The 21,691-nt window shown below is 39.4% G+C and overlaps 2 protein-coding genes across 4 annotated transcripts in view; one reads left to right on the forward strand and one right to left on the reverse strand.

Moving 5' to 3' along the window:
* The window catches only part of SYTL3 (synaptotagmin like 3), a 35,218-nt gene extending 20,105 nt beyond the window's left edge, over positions 1-15,113 (reverse strand). Inside the window, exons 1-7 of one of the 2 annotated variants that reach the window (XM_040551992.1) lie at positions 14,723-15,113; positions 9,793-10,353; positions 8,200-8,415; positions 5,357-5,421; positions 2,671-2,722; positions 1,235-1,301; positions 169-241 (exon numbers count right to left, since the gene is read on the reverse strand). In XM_040551992.1, coding sequence (XP_040407926.1) covers positions 169-241; positions 1,235-1,301; positions 2,671-2,722; positions 5,357-5,421; positions 8,200-8,415; positions 9,793-9,902 — 583 coding nt within the window. In that variant the 5' untranslated portion in view covers positions 9,903-10,353; positions 14,723-15,113. Of the gene's footprint in view, positions 1-168; positions 242-1,234; positions 1,302-2,670; positions 2,723-5,356; positions 5,422-8,199; positions 8,416-9,792; positions 10,354-14,095; positions 14,577-14,722 lie in introns of those variants that run through there. The other variant, XM_040551991.1, reaches the window with a different exon arrangement.
* Positions 15,114-16,566: 1,453 nt separating this feature from the next.
* On the forward strand, positions 16,567-21,551 carry DYNLT1 (dynein light chain Tctex-type 1). 2 transcript variants are annotated; one of them, XM_040552003.1, is made up of 5 exons: positions 16,567-16,605; positions 19,198-19,239; positions 20,436-20,559; positions 20,767-20,844; positions 21,133-21,551. In XM_040552003.1, exons 1-5 carry the CDS (start codon positions 16,582-16,584, stop codon positions 21,201-21,203), a joined length of 339 nt encoding a protein of 112 aa, XP_040407937.1. In that variant the 5' UTR covers positions 16,567-16,581; the 3' UTR covers positions 21,204-21,551. The 2 variants fall into 2 exon arrangements, with proteins under 2 accessions (XP_040407937.1, XP_040407936.1); XM_040552002.1 differs by lacking the exon at positions 16,567-16,605 and adding an exon at positions 16,749-16,882.
* The last annotated feature ends 140 nt before the right edge of the window (positions 21,552-21,691 follow it).

Raw genomic sequence — 21,691 nt, forward strand, 5'->3', positions numbered from 1 at the left:
TAGACTTACTGTATTATTTTTCTGCTTGGCTCAGTCTTGGCATTAGTCATTTCAACCATTAGTCAATACCCTTTGTTTATAACTATCTTACGGACATCAATTTGGCCCAAAAAAATGAAGCATTTGACTAAGTTATCCCAGGATGACAAAGTAGTGAAATCTACTTACTTTTTATATGCGTTGTGAGAGACAAGAACAAGTTCTCCACAGATTTATTAAAACTTTTGGACTGACTGAGATCCTGCAAATGAGAGTCCATGAGTAAGAAAACATAATATTTGCTGTTTTAAAGTTTCCATGGTCACATAACAAGCAAATGGTAAGTGTGCCCTATTATCCTGTCCACTAGCAACTCTTATGCAAAAGCTGTAACACAAACCATCAAAATCACTTTTTTTCTCTCAGCAATCAAAGTAACACACAATAATGATCGCTTTATCAATAACTGCTGAATATCGTAGGATCACAACATCACCCAGGCTGGAGGGAAGCTCAAAAGGTCTAAATCCAACCTCCCAGTTGCAGCAGGCTCAGCTGTGAGCTCAGACCAGGTTGCTCAGTGCTCTCTCCTGTTGGGCCTTGAAACTCTCCAGGCAGAGATTATAGAGACCACACAGCATCTCTGGGCAACCTGATCTGCTGCCTAACCATCCTCAGGGCGAGGAAGGGATTCCTGGATTATGGTCTGAACCTCTCTTATTTCGACTTGTGCCTGTTGTGTCCCCTCCTCCTGCCATGAACTGTTGGGAAGAGCCCAGCTCTGTCATCTTGCTGACCCCCCCATAAATGCTAAAGAGGTCAGATCCACTAAAGCCATCTTTGCCCCAGGTTGAAGAAGCCCCAGTCCACCAGCTTTTCCTTACAGAAGTGCTTGAACCCCACCCTTCTTGGTGCCTCTCTACTAAACGTGCTCCCAATTCACCAATATCTTTCCTATTCTATAGTGAGGAATCCAAAACCAGAGGCAGTACTCTAGATGCAAGTGCCAAGTAGAAGGGGTTAATCACTTCCCTCAACAACTGAGAACTAATTGAAAACATGTCTCATGAGACTCCAACCTACTACCAATACAGCATAAAAGAAGTGACAGAAGCAGAAGACAGTTTTTATATTGCAATATGATGTTAGAGCAGCTGTTGCCGTTTACTGCATTTCTGCAGACAGTCTTTTCATATGATGGCCCTCTAAGAGGTGCACGGATATGTACTTATATTTCACACACATGTACATTTACCTTCGCGTTACTTCCTGCAGAGGATTCAGTGAAAGGAGGTGGAGTTGGAGGTACAACAGAAATTTTACTAGAAATGTAAGAGACAACAAACAGTGCAAAAATCAATATATTATGCTAATAAATGGATAAATGAGCCAAATACATGCACAGTATCTTTATCATCTGTCTCTCCTGAAATATGAGGATCTGGGTTAAGATCTTGTGTCTTTAAGAGCTGCAGCACAGGCTTACTGCCTGTGCTTGTAAGAATTAAGATTGCCTTTCTATCTTCTCTAGGCAGAATGATTAACTTACAACAGTGAGAAAGATCTAATTCAGGACAGACTTTGTTCGGCAGCATTACAATTTGTGTCCCAAGTGCTGAAACACAACCCATGTGTAACGTGCCCCATTTCTGTTTCAGAGATGTTGTCAGAAAACAGCTATCTTTATTTACAATACTGTAAAGACCCTTCCTTGCCTGGGCCCAGGGCTGTCAGAGCCCTTTTACAGCATTCCAGCCATTTCGTCTGTTGTAAATAGCCCTGGTCTGTTAAAGAAAAAAAAAAAAATCTGACTACAGTCTGTTATCACAGAACAATCACAGACCCTAAAGGCAGCCAGTAAAGTTTGATTTGCTTTTACTTTTACTGTATCTAGGTAAAAGCAAGGCCTTATGCAGCCCAGTTTAGGATCTTATCTATCTGTCTACAAGTTTCTATTTTATGCAGCTATGCTTTGCCAGATAATTATCAGAAAATTGTTGCCATCTTTGTATCTTTTTTTTTTTTTTTAAAGGAATAGGTTTTCTTTTGTACAACATAGTTTAAGTAGACTGTTATTGCATTATATATCACTGGTAATATCTTAGGCATAGTTATGCTTAGGCCTCAAACCTCCAAAATATTTATTCAGTATAAAGTGGATTTTTCACTTGTATTAAATTTTGGTAAACAGATGCATCTTCCTGCATACAGAGTTTCTTGTCTCATATTTACTCTGAAACTACTGAATCAGCAAAATCTGCCATTGAGCAAATATAAATACTATTATACATAATAATTGCTATACCTAATAATTATTATACCTGATAATTTTCACCTCTCATCATTTGAATGTAGTGTGTAAATTTGAATGATACTGATGAAAATAGGTAAACAGAAAATATAAGGAGATATAACAAAAATATTGCACATTCCTTCATTTCAAATAAATAAGAAACTATTACTCTAAAAATAGTACTCTCTTCCATGCTTGAGATCCTTTCTATGTGTTGCCAAGAGATAACAGTGTCAATTTTTCTATGCTTTTTTCTCTGTACTCAAAAGGTAAGGAAATTTATTCTTTATAATCAAAAAATACAAACTCCTGGCTGGTTTATAACATACAACATATTGCCTATATGAAGTCTCAGTGTTCTAGGACCTTTTGTCCTTTTATCCTTTTATGAGTCTTACCTCAGTTTCTGATAAGATTTCAAGAGCTTTGCACCAGCTGTTTCATGTCTGCCTGTGAAGGAGAGGGGGGGGGGAAAAAAACGGTCACTTTGCAACAACAGCAGTTACCAATGCTTGCCTGCATAGCACTTCTTAAAATCAGTGCCTTTTCAGGAACTCCCCTGTATTTACAGAGGTTCATGCACATGCAAATCAGGAGTGAAATCAATCCCCATCTCACATATCAATATATATGCCAGGCAACACACGTCTCTCCTGCAACACAAATTCTGTCATGATTTCACCCTCCCCTTTTTCAGGGGGCACATTCAGCCTAGCTCTTCACAAACCCTGAGGACGATCATGTAGGGATGCTAATAGGCCTACTTCTTCAGGTTGCTAAGTGCCCTAGGCCTCCTGAGGGCTAGGAAGCAGGTAGTGCATGGAAATGCAATTAAACCATAAAATTCAAACACTATGGAAAGCTTGAAAATATGGTGCAAGAGTAGGCACGTTGTAATTTCTTGCTTCTTATGAAAAATTCTTTCATTTTTATCTACTAGAGAAGTAAACAGCTGTGGTGATAGACTAGCTCACAAACACAGGCAAAAAACCTTTGCTAAGGCTGTCCCTCTAGGGAAACAGCAACCATGTCACATTACTCAGGTGAGCAGCCACATGATGTAAAGAACAGCAAGGAGCAAGCGCTCCATCAGGCACGAACAATGAAGGCTCATGAAAATGTAGCTTGTTCCTGAGTAATCACAAACAGAAAGAAGGGCCAAATGCATGCAACAAACAGCCAGCTGGACTGGTTTTAATCACTAATCATTCCTAATAATAACAATACAGACAGCAGCACGAGACCCATGCATTGCTGGAGACATCATTAATTATATTACTTACATACAAGTAGCATATCCTGGTGGTGGTAGAAACAATAATCAACTTACTGATGTTACAAATTTCAAACATAACTCCAGAGTTAATGCTCTATTATTAATATGTAATATTTGATATCTTGAGCTACTGTAGCATTAAATGATTTCTTAGATTTTTAACTTACTAGTCAGTAAAGGCAATCTACCACTTTTATGAGAATACAATTTTTAGATAGAAGCTACAGAAAATTAATAAAAAGCACACACACGTAACATTTTTTGACTCTGCAACATGAGAAAACTTCATGTAACATGTACTGTTTCAGGTTAACTTATTTTGCAGTGAATACATCGCTTGTGTTATATTATTAAACCAGAAGAGGGCACTGCCTCTCCAGGCTTGAAGGATACATAACTAAGATGAATGCTGTTTGAAAGTTTTCAATTTTTTAACTCCTTTAACTACATCAGTTGGTCTAATCAAAGGAACCAAACAAAACATATTTCTCCCTACAGGCTTACCTTCTGTATATCCTTAGAACTTTGTGACTTCAACACCTTTACTATTAGACTAACTAAGCAAAATGCTTCAAAGTACCCACAAAGCTTTGATAATGCAAGGTGAGAACTTTTTCACTGGAAAGAGGGACATTCAGTGCCTTGCAATATCAGGTTCAACATCTGAGAACAACATATTTTCTAGTAACTGTTAGAGAATGTTAAAATTACCAGCTTTAGACTCTCTAAAAGAATATGAGAAAAAATTATTAACAATGGTTATGGAATACAACTGCACTTTAAAAGATTGGTCAACTAATACATTAAAATCAGAAATTGTCTTAGCTAGAACGGAATTAAGTGATTAATTTATTTATTTCTAAATGAATTGTTTAGCAGAAACTGCAATTCAGTTTCTTAATATGTTAGCCGCTACCTTTGGCAAATAACTACTACTCAAGATTTGCCTGATTACATTCTTCCATTTATAAACTTCTTATTCAAGTCTCCCAAGATATATTTAAGGTCCAGTGCTTTCCTTTTTACCAGCTATTCTTAAATTTAGGTCAGATACAGATATTGCAAGTGAAATTGTAATATTAAGGTACAGTCGTGTACAAAAGGGAAATAGCTGCCTATCTGAAGTGGAGCTTTAACAGAAAGATAAAGGAAATCCTCTCCACCTCATTAGTCACTGCAGGTGAAAAATGAAGACTAACAGCTCCTTGATTTGTGAATCACATTCCCATAGGGCAATCCATCCACATCCTCTATAATTTCTTTTAGTGCTTTGTATTTTTAATTGCACTGAAAAGACTGAACAGAAGGCAAATGCACAGCTGGCTGAATGTAAAGAAACAGTAGGTGTTTAGCTTTCTGTTGATTTACAACTATGCATGTTTCTCTATTCCACTCCATCATTTCTTTAAGCTTTGAAACTTTCTGAGCGAAAACAACCTAAGTTTTAACTTTGACAAACAATGAATGCAAGATCATTTCCGTCCTGCACATATATTTTGACATTTCCATACTTACTTCACGTGTCATTGAATTTCTTAGTAGCCTTACATGTTCATTTATCCAAATCAATATGGCCAATAATTTTCTTATTCTGATTACTCACACAAAATAAATTATACTTTCAAATGCTTTCTGCTAGCTTGCATTTACGCTTCATTTATTGTACAGGCAGACAAGGCAAGATAACTTTTGAGAGGTCTCCCACCAAATGTATGAAACATTAAATATAGTAGTAGACTACATTCTATGTTTCACTTAGATGAGGACTACAAAATGCACAACAGTTTATGGCCTGTTCCAGTGATTACCTTCATCTGGATATTTCTTTGCTCTTTCCTCAAAAAACCATTCACCAGCCTTTACTTTCACATCTCTGAAAAACAAGCAAAACATATTTGAATGAATAAAGTGCATTTCTTGAACTGCTTAGTAACCACTTAACCATCCAACAGTCCTTAATCCTACCAGAAAACGAAGATTTCGTGACTGCTCACAACATTGACTGATCTTGCTGTGAGTTTGCAAACAAAGGGCTCCCTCCACTCTTCTCTTCTATTTTTTTTTATTATTATTTTTTTCCCTTGCTCCTCCTTTTTTTTGTGTGGGACTGCTCATGTAAAGCAACAAATTCTGCTCTAGGCAGAGATCTGAAACAAAATTCCTGGGCCTGCCGTTCCATACACCGCCTTATTCTATGTTAAAACAGACAAACTATAGGATTCCTTTAGAAAATACGACATACCAGCTCCATTCACATTTATGCCTCTTCTAGGTGAAAGCACAGGCATTGTCAGTACATGAGGCTTTTTTGATTTTGTTTGTTGTGTTTACAAAATACACGTTTAAACAACTGGGTGGAAGCGTACACAGGGACAGGTGAATGATGGCTTTCCTATGAGATATTCAGCTACTCCTGAAACCTCTGACAGGCCATGTTCTGGCACCAGGAGGCCTCTCCAAAGGCCTCTTCCCTCTGGCATGGGCTTGCAGGCCAGTGCTGCCTGGCCTGCCCTTCCCTGCTGCCCCAAGCTGTCTGGGGACATGGCAGCACTCTTGGCACACGGAGCAGGAAGACGGCAACCTGCCTCTGCCCATCCATGGCACAGCTTCAGTCCTCTCGGCCCTGTGTCAGCACCACCCGACCCGGTGCTTTCTGTCAGCTCCATGAGGTACGTGAATTTTGAAACTGCTGAAACCTCTCTATTGCTTTTTACCACTCAGTGTCAATTGCGTGAGAAATAAAGTCAGATGCCCCAAATAATTTACTGTGTGGGACTGCAATATTTGTCTGTAGGAGAGACTCTCAGTAGTGCTGCTGATGGTAGTGTTTTGTTCAGAATAAACAACTCTAGCAGTAACCAAGACTTAAAATTATGGTTGCTCAGGACCTGAAAATCAGCTCTTACATTTCTTAGTCACCCTATTTTTCCCTCACCAGAGTAAACAAAAGGTGCTGACTAGTATTTACCACACTGCTGCATTTCCCAAGATTTGCAGCCCTCATGCAAAGCTAACTGAAGGCAACTGAAGAAGTGTGACCGAGTTTAATGGACTTCGCACTGGGACTAAGTAAGATCAAATGTGAATCCTGTACCATTTCTTTGCTATAATGTCTATTCCACCGAAAAATTCCTCTGCATCAGCAAGATAGAAAATACAACTTCCTCAAAGTCAGAATGTTTTTTAAAATCCATTTATATAACACCTTCCCGTTTTCACCATTAAATATTTGGACAAACTTGTGAAATAATTAAGGGTTCACAGCACTATGACAAGGCAGTTTAATAACTAGCTGCTCTCTAGAGGAGATTTCCAAATGATCTGAAACTAATTTAAAAGAATAACAAGTGGAGGGAACGATCTAGACAGAAAGAAAGTTTACTTTTTAACCTTTCTTTTTAGTGCTTATAGCATGAGGTACAGATAGTATAATTTTTGATGTATAAATAAACAGATAAATAAATGATGTATAAACAGATGTATAAAGTTTGATACACACATCAAAATTTAGCAACTGCTTTGTACTAAATATAGGTGGGGCTAATTTGCCTATTTTATGTGTAAGCTGCAAAATAAACTGAGGATTCAGAGAGCTTCTTTTCAGTGATGGTTTACAGTCTCTTCTAAAGCGTAGAAAATTACTTCAATTTACTAGTAGAAATTCATTTAGCTTAAGACTCCTACTTTGCCTTAAATTTCCCAGGCATTATTTAAACATCATTTTGGCATCTTAAGAGGGAATAAAGTGGTGCATTACTCTTGTGTTGGCATAAAGTAAAATTCCACCCAAATTCTCCCCCTTTATACACTGATTTATATCATCTAGCACAACCATTGACTCATTTTCAAGACCTGCTGTCTTTGCATACAGAATAATAAATATTTTTCATCAAAGGTGGAAAGATATCATCACCATTTGGTTTAACAAGACTCTGATTAATAGAAGGGACTATGATGGAGTGTTTTGATATGAAAATTGTACTAATACAGTAAAAGAAAGATTGCTTCCTGTTTCCAGGAAAACAAAACCAAGGTGACATAGTAAAGGAAAAAAAAAAAACACAACAAATTCAGCGTAAACAAACTTGGATCTCTGTTCTGACCATATTTTAAAAGTTGCTGATAGAGTTATTAACATATTTTTAAAAAATATATACAAAACATGACTTCACACTATTCATTAATCCAGGTTTCTCACCTCTGCAGTATGAAGCAGATAATAATAATGACTAGGAAATTGTCAAGCAATTGGCTATACTATGTAGAAAAAGCACCTTCAACAACTAGCTTTGATGCATGTTAGATATTGACTCAGGAGCACGAGTGCCATCTAGAGTTCAGTTATTAAGACTGTTCTGTGTTTTGCAATTAACATCTTTGTAAAAGAGGTGACGCCACCTCTGGCCTACCCTGAAGTTCCATTTTGCTGAACACAGGAAGGGAAGTCCTGACTACATGAAGAGCAAGGCCAAATTCCTACCAACTTCTTTGCTGCCAGGACTTCATCCAACATTTTCATTCTACGAGAGGTTTTGGTTCATTAACTGTTTAAAGCAACAGATACACACACAAACTGCATATCCAGCATTTAAACCAATGTAAACAAAATCAGCATAAACAAGAACTTATCAAAACCATTAACATTTCTTACCCATGAGCATAACAAACAGTGCATTTCCAAATGCAGGGGTTCAGGCAGACACGGCATTCCGAGCACACTCGATGACTACACCCGTTGCATACTGCACCTCTGTTCATCAACAACCCAAGGGATTTCTGACATCGGGCACAAGATCTCTCCTGGTATTCATGGCTTACATTTCTTGCCCCTTTCCATCGAAGCTGCTGCAGCTGCATTTTCAATTTCCTAATCAGCCACGTAAAAATAAATAAAATAAGACAAAACAGAACAAAACAAGACCCATGTAGGTCACAAGCTAATGCCCTGTTTGCGCAATGTCACTACCAGCTGGAACTATACCTTCAAGTTTGACCTTATTGTGGGCACTGTCTGAAGGCGTCTGCACACAGCATTTTTTGCACTATGGCTATATATGCAACCACAACTGTGCATACAGAGTAATAGGCTAGCATAAGTGGGGTCCTGTTCACGTCAGTCATGTACACTCAGGACAGAGCACCAAAATTATGTATGCGAGTGTTCATGTCATTCACATACAAAAATTGAGACTAAATTGTGGTCACTTTTGGTGATGTTTATTATCATATTTATCAAGATTCTTTGACAACAAACAACACCTGAAGGTCAAATAAAAAACACATCTGACCAAAATATCTAAACCTTTCCCTTTCGTTAACCTTGCTTCCATGACAAGTACCAAGAGTCAAGATCTATGTTTTTGTTACCTACATCACCAACAGATGTCAGTGACTTTCTAACTAATTCAGATTTTGTTTATAACCCCTTACTTACTTTTCACAATCATTTTATAAGTACAGTTATATATACACAAACATTTGCTGTAAACAACGTTTAAGTTTCCACATTTAAGTACGACTACAAACTTCTAACTTAGCAATACAAATACCTTGTTTTATACGGGGATGCAATGTGACAAAGCAGTGTTCAAACTGCAAGGAAACCCTTACACAAGAGCTAATACAAAGCAAATAAAATGCTGAAGGATTATCCTTTATCCTTCACTACTGAGACACTTGTATAGTGTGAAATAGTTAAATAAAATCCTTTTGCTAGACAATGTCACCTATTGACATCCTCTGAGAAAGCACAGTGCTCTTGCTCTCTGTCGAATAGGAGAAGGAACAGAGATGAATTCAGCACAGTGAGGAGGTATCCAACAATTCTTAACTTCAGTCTTGGCACAACGTAAGTTAAATAAGCCAGCCACAGATCTGAAAGTGTTCTTCATTATGAGGACTGTATAGGCATATGTAGGAGCACGATGAGGATGTCATAAAGCCCTCACTGAGGAAGAAATACAGGTAGCAACTGAACTTTCTACAAATCCTAGAACTAAAAATCATTAAGTAGATTATTCACAGAGCAGTATTTGACCATCTTTAATACAGAGTAGTCAGTAGCATGGTAAATCCAAGAGGCTCTGGATAACCCCTCATTTTCCCAAAGAATAAAAACTTAGTATTAACAACAAATAAAAGAAGGAATACACCCGGAAGGACAGCAAAGAGAAAGAAAAGTACTCCTGAGGAAAAAAAAAAAAAAAAAGGATCAGAAATGCATGAAAAGGGGAGTGTCAGATACCTTACTCTTTCTTCCTCTGTTTTTCTCACCATCTGGTCACGGTACAGGACTTCTAGAACAGCCTCTCGCTCCAATTCTTTAAGGAAGTTTAGATTAAATTCACAGGCCATTTTTGCCGAACTCCACTTATTTTGCAGACTCCTGACACACTGCTCTACTATATTCAAAATGATGGATACTACTTTAGAGAATATAATGTGGCTCTCGAGATCTGAGTGTTTATCAAGAGTCTGTCTTCTTCCTTGATTGGTGATATGTTTCACTGTGTCATACACTTGAGGAAAAAAATAACTATGCCTGTCTTCACACAAGTGATCATTTAAGCATCTCTGCTACCCAGGGAATATGAACAGTTACAAGGTCACAGCACTTGACTTTTTCATATCAAAGAACTTCTTGTTGTTCTTTTTTTTTTTTTTCTTTTGCTGAGAGTGGTTCCAAAAGGGACGAGAGCATGCAGCAAGGTCCCAGGTACGGCTTTAGCTATCACCAGGAGGCAGCATGAAGGATTTGGGGAAATGGTTTGCCTTACTTGGTCTTGTAGATTTGGAATTCCAGGATCTAGGGAAAAAAATAACACATTATTGTCCCTTCTCCTCACTTCTTCAAGACATTTCAAATAGCATTTGAGTAATACTTTCTGTAGACCACGTTTTGCTATACTCAGTCCTTTCATACAGGAATTCAGACACGGGAGAGGTTTCAAGACAGTGCTGTTCTTTAGAGAGTCTCACTGTAATGTCCTTTAACACTCAGCCACATATCTCCGTATTTTTCAGGTAGTCAACATGAAACAACCAACAAAGATTATCTTAGTTTCAAGCACAGGCCTCGAGGCGCCATGACAGGAAAAGCCATGCTGGTTGAGACAGAAATGCCCCTTTCTAATCTCATCTTACTGAAAAGACAAAATACCACAAGCCTAAGAGAAAGAAGAGAAATACCCTTTGAGAGTCGTTTCTAATAATAACCTGATTTCTGTTAAGACTAGATAAAGCATTTATCACACAATAATGCCATTATCTTTGTTAATGCACGCCAACACTAAAGAGTTAAGATGGATAATATTTCTAGCTCAGCGCACTAACAACTTTTGTATCAAACTGATGATATTAATGTACAAATATAGGAAAATTATAAAAATCAAAACAGATTCACAACCATGCTTTGGATATATTCTATAACCTTCACTTTTGTAAAACTCTTACTAAAAACACAAAATAATTTTAATGCTGTGAAGTAGAGAAAGAACATGATTGTTGAATCCAATTCAGTTAAGACACCATATCCAGTTTTATTACTACTGTCTAGTGTTTAGTATGTACTACAGGAAGTGTACGAGTGTTCCAGTTACGCTATACCAAATATTAAAGATACCTATATGAAAACAGGTTAGGTGTTTCGAAGTTAATATGAACTAAATACATAGTGTTAGACTTTCCACTAAGACAAAAGGATAAAAGTTTACTGAAGCAGTTACAGATATTTCACTGATGTACCTCAGCTGAGAATCTAACCAAATGGATCATTATTTTAAAATATTAATGAGAGTTTTAAGGTTAAAACCAAACAAACAAAACAGGAGGCAATAATTGATATTGATATAAACAGTATGCATTCCATTCTTTTATATTTTTTTCATGAAACTCTTCAACAGACACCAAAAGGACAAAGCATTTCACAGAAGTGTTAAGAAGTAAAAAAAAGATCGGTTTCCTGTGGAAACAAAAGACACAGAGATAGGCATAATCACAATTTATTTCCTTAACAACTGCAATTTCACAGGATATTACTCAGTTAAAACCTAAAAAGCCCTAGCAATTTTTAACACAATGTGTGTTGTTTTCAAAGACCTCTGCCACCTCCACCTGCTTTAATCTTTTATCTCAAGGATATCTCCAAGAATTAATTAACATGTTTCAGCCTTCAATTCCATTTAAGTCAATACAGCCTCTACACCGTACAGGATACCAGAACTGCCATTACAGTATTTGAAAGTTAGGCTTTCCGTAAACTCCCAGAATTTCCAAGGGCTGGTATATGTACAATGTTATCAGAAAATCCTGCTGAAGCATCAGAATGAGCTAGCAAATTCACGATAGTCATTGGGGGGGGGGGGGGGGGGGGGGGGGGGGGAGGGGGAATCAAAGAAAACTGCTCTAGTGATCTTTCAGAAAACATACAAACATCTTATAGAGCTACCGTCCCTCTACAACAGCTACAAACATCTTATAGAACTACCATCCCTCTACAACAGCTACAAAAAGGAACATCTGCTTTCAAGAAAGTACAGAAATAGTTGCTGTTTGATTATCTCCTGCAAATTCTTTAAAAAAGGACTACCTCCCTTCTTCACAGGGAAGCCCCAACATGTCCATGTTTCAAGCCTATTTTGGGAAATGGATTTCAGATGACTTCTTAGAGTATAAAAAAATATTGGGGGCATAAAGAATCTTACTTAGAAATGCATATATAAATATATTTTTAAATTATGTTTTCAGCTGTTCAAGCTTGTACAAATTTAAATGGTGTGAGGGAAAGAACAGTTTGGAGCCTTCCTTTGTTTCCATTTTGTCTTCCTTGCAGCTATGCTCTCTTTCCACCAAAAGGCTTTTAACCTCAGCCCATCGGAGATGCTGCAAACACCACCATTCAAAACAGCTGGTCTATTGCAATACCTCATATTCCATTCACAGTGACAATTCATATAAGCACTGCATCTAATGCCAGCAGTAGACTGCCAAAAGAGACTAGGATGGAAAGACTAGGATCATCTTCTGACACCAAACAGCAGAACAAATTTACTGCAGAGAGAAGTGCCAGGGGCCCTGCGTCCAACAGCATCTGCACTATGCAGAGAGACAAAAAGTCTCCATGAGTCTCACTGCATCATGTGCTGCACAGAACAAAGCATAAAATCCATCACAGAGCCAGCGGCTGTATGATTACTGCACCTGCACATCCCTACAGTTTTTTGTTTTAATTTTTATGAAGATTTAAGCACAACCATTGTGTTCTGTCACTTTTTCTTGTACATTCGAAGATAACTCAAAATCTAACTTAATGATGAAGTAGCTTCTAGAACAAATAAAATACTCCTTTCCCCAAAATAGGATAATCCTTGTGCTTCACAGCAGATTTGAGTTCTTAGTCATTTCAAGGAAGAATTCAAGGTGAACTGAGAAGCTCACCATGGTGTAAAAAAAAAAAAAAAAAAAAAAAAAAAAAAAAAAAAGCTTTTCTAACACTGAAGTTGTCTGCATTAAATTAGGTTTTGGTAGTATTAAAGAAGTGGTGTTTCCAGTAATGACACTTCTTGACAGAAAAAAACAATCTTAAAGATATCTACAGATGTTCTCCCTTCATATTTACCCATCGAATCAGGCAATCTAGCTAGCTAGCTACCTTACACAGTCCGCTAACCTCATAAAGCCAAGCACCTTCTTTGTAAAACCAAAAGTAACAGCAACCTAGTTAGCAAATACCACGATCCTTCTTCCTCTTCATCACAAAGCTCATATAAAGTATTTTGTTCACACGTTATTTTAAATCATGTCTTTAAAATAACCCTAGTGTCAGACAGATAGATGAGAAGCATTCTTAGAATATCACGCTGAGCTGTTGTAAAGGAGATGAGAGAACCAACATGGTCACTTCTTAGGAGAGGGAGGTGTGCATGCATACAGTGTAATCTGAGAAGACTATGGTCTTTTCTTTTAAATCAAACTAAGATGGTATGTAATTATGTAACTGGAGGTTAATCAGAAGGCCTAGGACAAGTTAAAGTGCAAAAAGCAGCGTATTTTATAAGTTTTTAAGCTTACAAATGCTTGACTTAACAAACTTCTTTCAAAGCAATTTTGCACGTAATGTGATATTGAACTTCTTTCTCCCTCCTTTCAGATCCTTAAGCATTAGCAAAATAATGACCAATAAATAAGTACAAATAAACAAATCTTCTAAAGATTCACAGAGCCTTTGCTGACCTGAGGTAATTGGATTACTCTATCCATTAACCCAAAAGACAGATGTAATACATCAGTAGCTAGGACACAGATTCAGGAAGTTCAGAATAAAAATGTTCACAAATGCTACTGGAATGTATGGCTATTTTATATTTTGTAGAGGAAAATCAAATAAATTTAATCTTAGTTAAGAAAATTATAAGCATTAAAGACGCTATTTTAAGTAGCAGTTGTGGTCTTTCCATAAAATATTTGCAGTCTAACCAACGCCATTTCAGTAAATAAAAATTCATTCCCCTACGTAATATCATACAGGACAGTTAAAAAAACGTCCTTACCTTTTCAGCAGCCATCAAAGAAAGATGCGTGGAAGTAAACTGCTTTTAAGAGATGAGTTGCACTCTTACTATTTGTTTATCTTTCCTTAAAGAAAACCGGTGGCAGTTCTCCACCCCCTTTCCTTCCTTTGACACCAAAATTAGACTGAAGTATGCACAGAAGAGCATCCCCAAAAGAGATAAAAGCAAATGTAATCAAAGAGCAGCTCTGGTGTTACAACAGCTTCTGCAAAGTCTCTGGTTTTGTTCCCAGCAACAGCAACTAACAATCAATGGGAAGTTATTCGTTTTTCTAACATCAAAAAGAGACTCAGCACAACAGAATATAAAAGCTGACTGATATCAGCAAAATATACTCAGTCTTCAAGCCACACACAGGAAGAGAAGTGGCTTTGAGTTCTACATAATTTCTTTTTCTGATACTATAGATGTGAAAATACTACTAACCTCAATGTCCCCAGAACTCGCACAGAGAACACCATCTGTATCACACGTGGTTCTTTCTTGAAAACAAATTTTGCAACTCTGAATAAAAAAGCAATTAACATAGACAAACAGAGGACGGCAGACAATTCAAAAGAATTCATTTTTATGCACTAGTGAAAAGCAGAAAGTTAGTCTACCTACCAGTAGTAAACCTGATGTCACATAAAAAGTTGAAATTTCATTTGGATGGGATATCCTAGTTCAGTCTATTACAGAACTAAGTGTGAGTAATGAATTTCAAAGTTTTATTCATTTATTTCAAAGTCTGGAAATTTGTCTGAAAGGTCCTTTCCTACAGACTAGTTCTACCAGATAAACTCCATATAGACTACAGAAAGCCTTATTACTGTTTTGAGTGTTACAAGATATACTGCTTTTAGTTTAAAATAAAATAAGGCCCTGCAATTTTACTCACACAGCAAAAATTGATCAGCCTTCAATCTTACAAACCCATTACTTTCCATAGATTCAAATACTTCCACCTGTGCTCATCAAACTTAATCATGTTCTTCAACTGTATTACTAAAGAAAGAGCAACTGCTAGTAGGGTATATATAGAACTAAACCCAACAAAGAAAAGATGGATGATTTGGGCCTTCATTTCAGGCTAAGCTTTAACTAAATGAAAGACTGCAAATAAACCAAGGAGTCTAATCACCTTCAGTGACAGGCTTGTAAAGCTGGCCTAGGGGAAGAATGTCACAGTTGTCCAGTCCATCTTTATACCTGGAGCCAACATTGTTACATCTACCAGAGTAGGTCAGAAATAATTATCTACTCTTGGAGACTTCCATTGAGGAGGACTTCACATGGTTTGTTATCTATACTGCTAGCTCTCTGACAGCGGGAGCAGCTCTGAGGAGAGAGGTAAGGGGGAGCTGAGAGGAAGCGCAGCAACCGGGGACCATCCCAAGGCATCTGACCAGGGTGGGAGCTGCCAGCAGGATCCATCGACAGTCCCAGTGTGAGGTGATCAGGCAGGATCTGTCCTGGGACACAGGTCAGGAGCTGCAGGAGATGGGGCTGGACACAGGGGTGGGGATACAGGGCTGAGGTGCACCCCAGAGACGGGCCTGGAGCAGAGGATGCAGTGGGGTGACTGGTGCAGCTGGGGCCCATCTGTGTGCTCTTAGGGCCCCAAGACTGTAACTCACAATGGTGTTAGGTGGAAAATTAGGTTGGAAATTAGAAGACATTTCCTCTCAGAAAGAGCAGTCGGGCATTGAAAGGGGGTTGCCCAGGGAAGTGGTGGAGTCACCATCCCTGAGGGTGTTTAAGGAAAAGTTGGATGTGGTGCTTAGGGACATGGCTTAGTGGGTGACAATGGTGGTAGGGGGATGGTTGGACTAGATGATCTTGGAGGTCTTTTCCAACCTTGATTATTCTTGAAATACAATGTCTAAAATTAGACATGGTATTCCCTGTGATGCCTTACTGCATAGAGTACAACAGGAACGCTGCTTCCCCCATCCTGTGAGCTACACTTCCCAGCACGGCACCTCCTTTTTTTTTTTTTAACAGCAGCTTCGTAGGTCAGACCAAAGTAAATCGCATCTGATATGCCCCTCTACACCCTGCTCCATGGCAGGGCTACCCAGTCAGCTAGTCCCCACCCTGTCCCATTCACAGGGCTGATTATTCCTGCCTCGGCGTAGGCCTTTGTGCGTGCACCCATTAAGTTATTTTCTGCTTTCTTCAGAGCATTTCTCCACTTCATCTGGGCCATTCTGAACCTCAACAGCACCATGTACACAGCCTCCCAGAAATTCGTATCAGTGGTAATCTGGGTTACGTGTAAAAATTGCACACTCACAAATCCATAAACTGTAAAAAGGGTACTCTTTAATTCCATTGTCCAAATTCTGATTCGGGATGTTTAAAAAAAAAAAAAAAAGAGGGAGAAAGAGAGATAGAGATTGGCTTGGAACTGTAAGAACACACAGATTCTTTATGTCTTTCCCTGTTTTATTTTTTTAAATTCCAGTTTGTGAACGCACGTGATGACCTCAGCCCTTCCTTTCAAGGTTTGTTTTCAAAACCACGGGGGACCTCTCTCCCACCTCCCCAGCAGCGCCCGGGACGCAACCGGTAAACCAGCTACACGAAAACCAGGGCGGTGCTGGTCGCCTCGGCCCGCCGGGCGGCACCACGGCGGCGCCCCCCGCCACCGCCACCGGGCTGTCGCTATGGGGACGGCGCCATCTTGGGCGCGGCCCGGGAGGCGGGGAGCGGAGCGCGCAGGCGTCTCGGCGGCCGGGCGGCGGCGGCGGGGCGATGGACGAGTTCCAGGCGGGGGACGAGGTAACGGCCCCGGGGCGGGCGGGCAGGGGGCTCCGCCATGCCCCTGCCCTGCCCCGGTGTGCGGCCCGAGCAGGGTGCCGGTGGGGAAGGAGGGGTCTGAAGCGCCTGGGCTGCTGCTGAACGCGCCGGTAGAGGTGGCGCAGGCTGAGACAAAGCGGGGTCCGTTTCGTGCCGGTGGCTGCCCGGGGGGTGTTGCTCCCGCAGAGGGCCCCTTTTTCTCGCTGCATTGTTCTCCGGCTGCGGCGGGTGATAGCAAAGCAGCCTTGGAGATGGAGGTGTGTCAGGTCAGGCTGTGCTAAATCCTTAACCTGACCGATGGGCCTGGCCTGTGTCGTGCAGCTGCATTAATAGGTGATAATTAACAATTCAAACATCACTCTTATAGCCGTCTTTAGAGACGTCTTCAGGATTACTGAAAAAAATGGCTTTGCAGTTCACGTTTGTTGCCTGGGAACACCCTTTTCAAACAAGGTGTTGGAAACGTTGAGTCCGCTTTCCTTGTCCTGGAGGGGTGGCTCAGAAATCACAAAGCTTCTGTGTTTTTCCCCTTTATTTTTTAAAGAAAAAAATGTTTGTATTGTCATATTAAAAGGTGGAACACTTGTATTATTTGGCACCTTATTTACAACACACAAATCATAATGCTAGGTATCAGGACTCAATGTTCAGTCTCACGTATTTAAACGCACATATGTTTTCATCCTAAACAAGGGGGAGGTTTTGAGAAGTAACAGAACCCCCTGAACCAAGTTCTGGAGTTTATCTATGACTCTCCCTTTCCCACTTTTTTTAATCAAAAAACAGAACTAAATACCTTTGGGAATGCGGTCTGAATTTAATTCAGTTTAGTTTGGTGAATTTTGTTTGTGCTTACCCAGGCATTTCTGAGCAAAGCTCTAGACTTTGTGGAGAAAAAACATACAGTTTGTCATCTGGCCTGGCAGCATGCTGCATGTCTGCCGGTGTGTCTGGCATATATGTTCTCAGTTTCTGCTCTGTGGGAAAGAACACCATGATAATTCTAGCTCTTATTTGGATAAATACAGTGGTGCACCTTAACATGTAAGCACCTGTAAAATTAAGTAGTGTGAAAATGAATACAAGTTATTAAATCGAAGTCAAGAAGCTGAGAATAAAAGCAAGTTTGCTACGCAGTATATGAAAGCTTTTAGAAATGTTGAGGTGTGCTAGCAGGTTAGTGCCTCTGAACAGTTATTAAAAAGGCGTTGCCTGCCCTTCTCCCTTGGCATGTTGCTGCTTTTGTCATGGAGAACACTCAACTGCTTGCATCTTTCTGAAGTCGCACATCTTTGAAGCTGGCTAGACAGTTCACCGTCTGACCAACGTCTGAGTGGGTTTAGTTGTGGCACCCCTGAACACCCTAATTGTGCTTTTATTCATGATTGCCAGCTAGAGAAGCTGCGAGACCTTCAAGCGAGAGCTTAGTCAAAAAAGAGAAGTCAGAAGTAAAAGCCTGGGCATGCGTGAGCGCCCAGTGGGGCTTTGTGACAGAGCATCACCGTGCCCAGTGTCACTGCTCCCCCGTGCTGTTGTGACCAGGGCAGGAGGCTGGCTGCCTGGTTGTGCTGCTGCCAGCACGCAAGAGCCAACGCGGGGCATGGTAGCAGCTGAGGGACTAGGACAGAAAGGTATCCTAACCACACGGAAAAACAGGTGGTAGTTTTAAGGTCAGTAAAATGCTGGGGCCTTCCCTGTCCAACTTCCCTTTGCTTCATCTCTACTGCCTGGAGCCTGTGAGAATGCTGAAGGTGGTAGGAAATGCAGAAGCTAGATTTCCCCCTCTTTTCAAGAAGCAATTTTCTTTGTATCCCAGCTGAAATTGTAGTGACAGCTTTTCCTTGAGCTGTGAATTGATGCTTTGTCCACATCAGTGCCCAGAAGATGTGGGTTTCATCTAACTGTGAGCCGTGTCTGTGCACTGAGGTTATCTCTGCAGCCCGTTCAGTGAACCATAGACATTAATGGTTATTGTAAGATGGGTTTATACGTGTATGGAAGTGCTTTACGTATTACTTTAAAATACTCTCCAGTTAAAATTTGAAAACTTTGACTTAGAAGTCCAGCCGATGTTACTTCTTCTCTTACTTTCCATTATTTTGTTAAGAATGTTCACTTGACTGGATTCAGGTAAGTATGGTTAAGTTATGAGCACAAAAGGAAGAGTAGGCATCATATGACTTGCAATAAACCTATCAAGCATTAATTAAGCTTTAAGTCTGTTTTCTTTACAAAGCTTGAACTGTGTAAATGGAAGAATGCATTCACTGATAATTTACAATTTTGCTTCTTTGTAGACTTCCTTTGTCGTTGATGAAGTCAGTAACATCATTAAAGAGGTAAACTAACATTTTCACTTTGGTGTGAAAGCATGCTATGTTGTGTGCTCTGTGCTAAAAAGAAGTCAACAAAATCTAGTGACTGGTATGTGATTAGTTCAAGATAGGTTATTATGGTAGTGTAGGTAATCATTGGTTAATTTAACCACTGTGGACGCTTTAAGTAGAAATAATACCTAGCTGTGGTTGTGATATGTATTACAAACCCAAAAGATGATTAAAATAATTTCCTATGCTCCTCTCTGCAGTGTATGCCTACTCCTAGGCAGCTGTTGTATGCTAAAACCTGTACAGATTGCATGCTACTGAGGCATAAAATCTGTGTTCTGTACGAACTGTCTGCATATGCACGTTACTGTGGTCTTCTGAGATGCTTTTCCTCCAAAATGAGTTGTTTGTTTGAAACAACTCTTCTTGTTGCTAAGAAACCTGAATTTCCTGTCTGTAAATTTTCCAGAGAGGTTTGGGTTTTGCATCTAGAGTTCCTCTCATAGAGCAGACAAGCACCTTTTACGTGTTGCAAAACAACTGTTTAGGTCAGACTTCCTGTAAATTGGCTAGGCGTGCTCTAATACCTGTTCCTGTCCCTTCTGAATCTGAAACAACTTTGTGGTTATTTTAAAAATAATTTCTGGAAGAAAAAATGTATCAATGAAAAAATCTGCAAGCTTAATGTACTTTTGTGCCTTAAAGGGGAATCCTCATTAGTAAAATGGACTGCTTGGCTAAAGGCTTCTGTTCTGTTAGTAACCAGCAATTACATGGGTCTCTTGTTTTGATTTGTTTTCCAAAAATGACGTTGCTGAAAAATCTGAAGTTCATTTCTAAAGAATATAGGTGGATAGGCCGTTGTTCTGTGCGTTTTTTTCAGTCTCTTCAGGGCTGTTTAAATGCAAGGGCCTTTTCGTAAGTCTGGCTCCAGGACGTTGGAATAGGAATTAGAAAGGAAAAATCAAGATATAACAGTGAAAAGAGGAAGGAATATATTGTTGTACCTTCTGTGCCTGGCTCAAACTCTGAATTGCAAGTTCTGTAACATTTGAAAACAGTTCCAGCAATCAGTATGGACAAAGAGTATTTAGGATATTTTCTACGAGTACGGTGTCTCATCCTCAGTGTATCATGTTCAGATAGATAAATGGGATCCTCGGAGAGTGACAACAAGGGGGCTTATTTTGTGTGTTTGTCACCAACAGGCCATAGAAAGTGCGATCGGTGGCAATGCCTACCAGCACAGCAAAGTGAACCAGTGGACAACAAGTGTGGTGGAACAAACTCTAAGCCAGCTCACAAAGCTGGGGAAACCCTTCAAGTATATTGGTGAGCTCAACTTTGTTTTCTGTTTAAGCGGGTAAAGTGGACTGATAAGAACTTAACAACAACAAAAAAGCTTAGCAAGAACCGTGGCTATTAGCTACTCATAAGCATGTACGTTTGTGTATGTACGTACTGTGCTAAGCATAAATGTAGCTAAATGGTAATTGATGAAAGCGGTAAACTAATAAAAGCTTCTCTACTGACAAACAGTGACCTGTGTGATTATGCAAAAGAATGGTGCTGGGCTACATACAGCGAGCTCTTGCTTCTGGGACAACTCCAGTGATGGTAAGGAGTGAAACTGTTGGATGCTTCAACTTACAACGTTAACGCTAGTCCCCTTGAGACTAGGCCGTGTCAGTTTTCTGACTGCTATTGTTCTGGAGGAGTAGCGTACAGTTTGGCATTTTTTCCATGTGGCTATGATGCTAACTCTTCTAATACATGAAGTGCTTAGCTGTTGTGCAAGCTACATTCTTAAGATTCTTAAAGTAAACAAATATGTATACAAGAGCATACATTTTCATATTAATCGCTCTTTCTCCCGTCTCTGAAACTCTTTTTTTGTCTTTGTAGGAACTTGTACTGTGAGATGGGAGAATAAGACCATGTACTGTATTGTCAGTGCCTTTGGACTTGCAATATAATTGCCTTGGAATCAGTCATCCTTCAACTCTTTTCTACTCCAGCAAGCACTTGATTCCATCTCAGCTCAAACTGTGAATGCACTGAACAACTTCTGGTTTTAATATACTTTTTATGTAACTTTTTTCAAATGTGAAAACATGCTGTTACATGGTTTATGTTTGTACTTGGTATTGTACCAGTGGCGCCATGCTGTCTTAACACTTCAAGAACTTCTCTTTAAGGTGCTAATTCTGAAATCTGCTGCAGTGTAAACACTTTCTCTAGATTTCTTTTTTTAAGACCAATATAAATAAGACACTGACTTTCACACTTTGTACTCTTGGTTAGCATTAAATTATTGAAATTCATAACCATTGGTGTGACTTGTTTAAACGTAACCCTTCTGGAGTTTTTAAGAGTTCCACTTCCCCTTCCTAAGCTGGCTAGCATGTTTCTCAGGAATAGTAGCAAGCAGCCTTCCACCTTCAAGCCCAGGCAATAAAAAACA

The sequence above is a fragment of the Cygnus olor genome, chromosome 3 (genome assembly GCF_009769625.2).
Source record: "Cygnus olor isolate bCygOlo1 chromosome 3, bCygOlo1.pri.v2, whole genome shotgun sequence".
Taxonomy (NCBI): Eukaryota; Metazoa; Chordata; class Aves; order Anseriformes; family Anatidae; genus Cygnus; species Cygnus olor.

Bases quoted from the DNA above. Each gene is read 5' to 3' on its own strand.
- DYNLT1 (XM_040552002.1), top strand. From the start codon at position 16,856: ATGGACGAGTTCCAGGCGGGGGACGAG. The intron at 19,240-20,435 runs GTAAACTAACAT...TGTCACCAACAG, and splicing joins TCAGTAACATCATTAAAGAG to GCCATAGAAAGTGCGATCGG. The intron at 20,560-20,766 runs GTGAGCTCAACT...ACTGACAAACAG, and splicing joins GAAACCCTTCAAGTATATTG to TGACCTGTGTGATTATGCAA.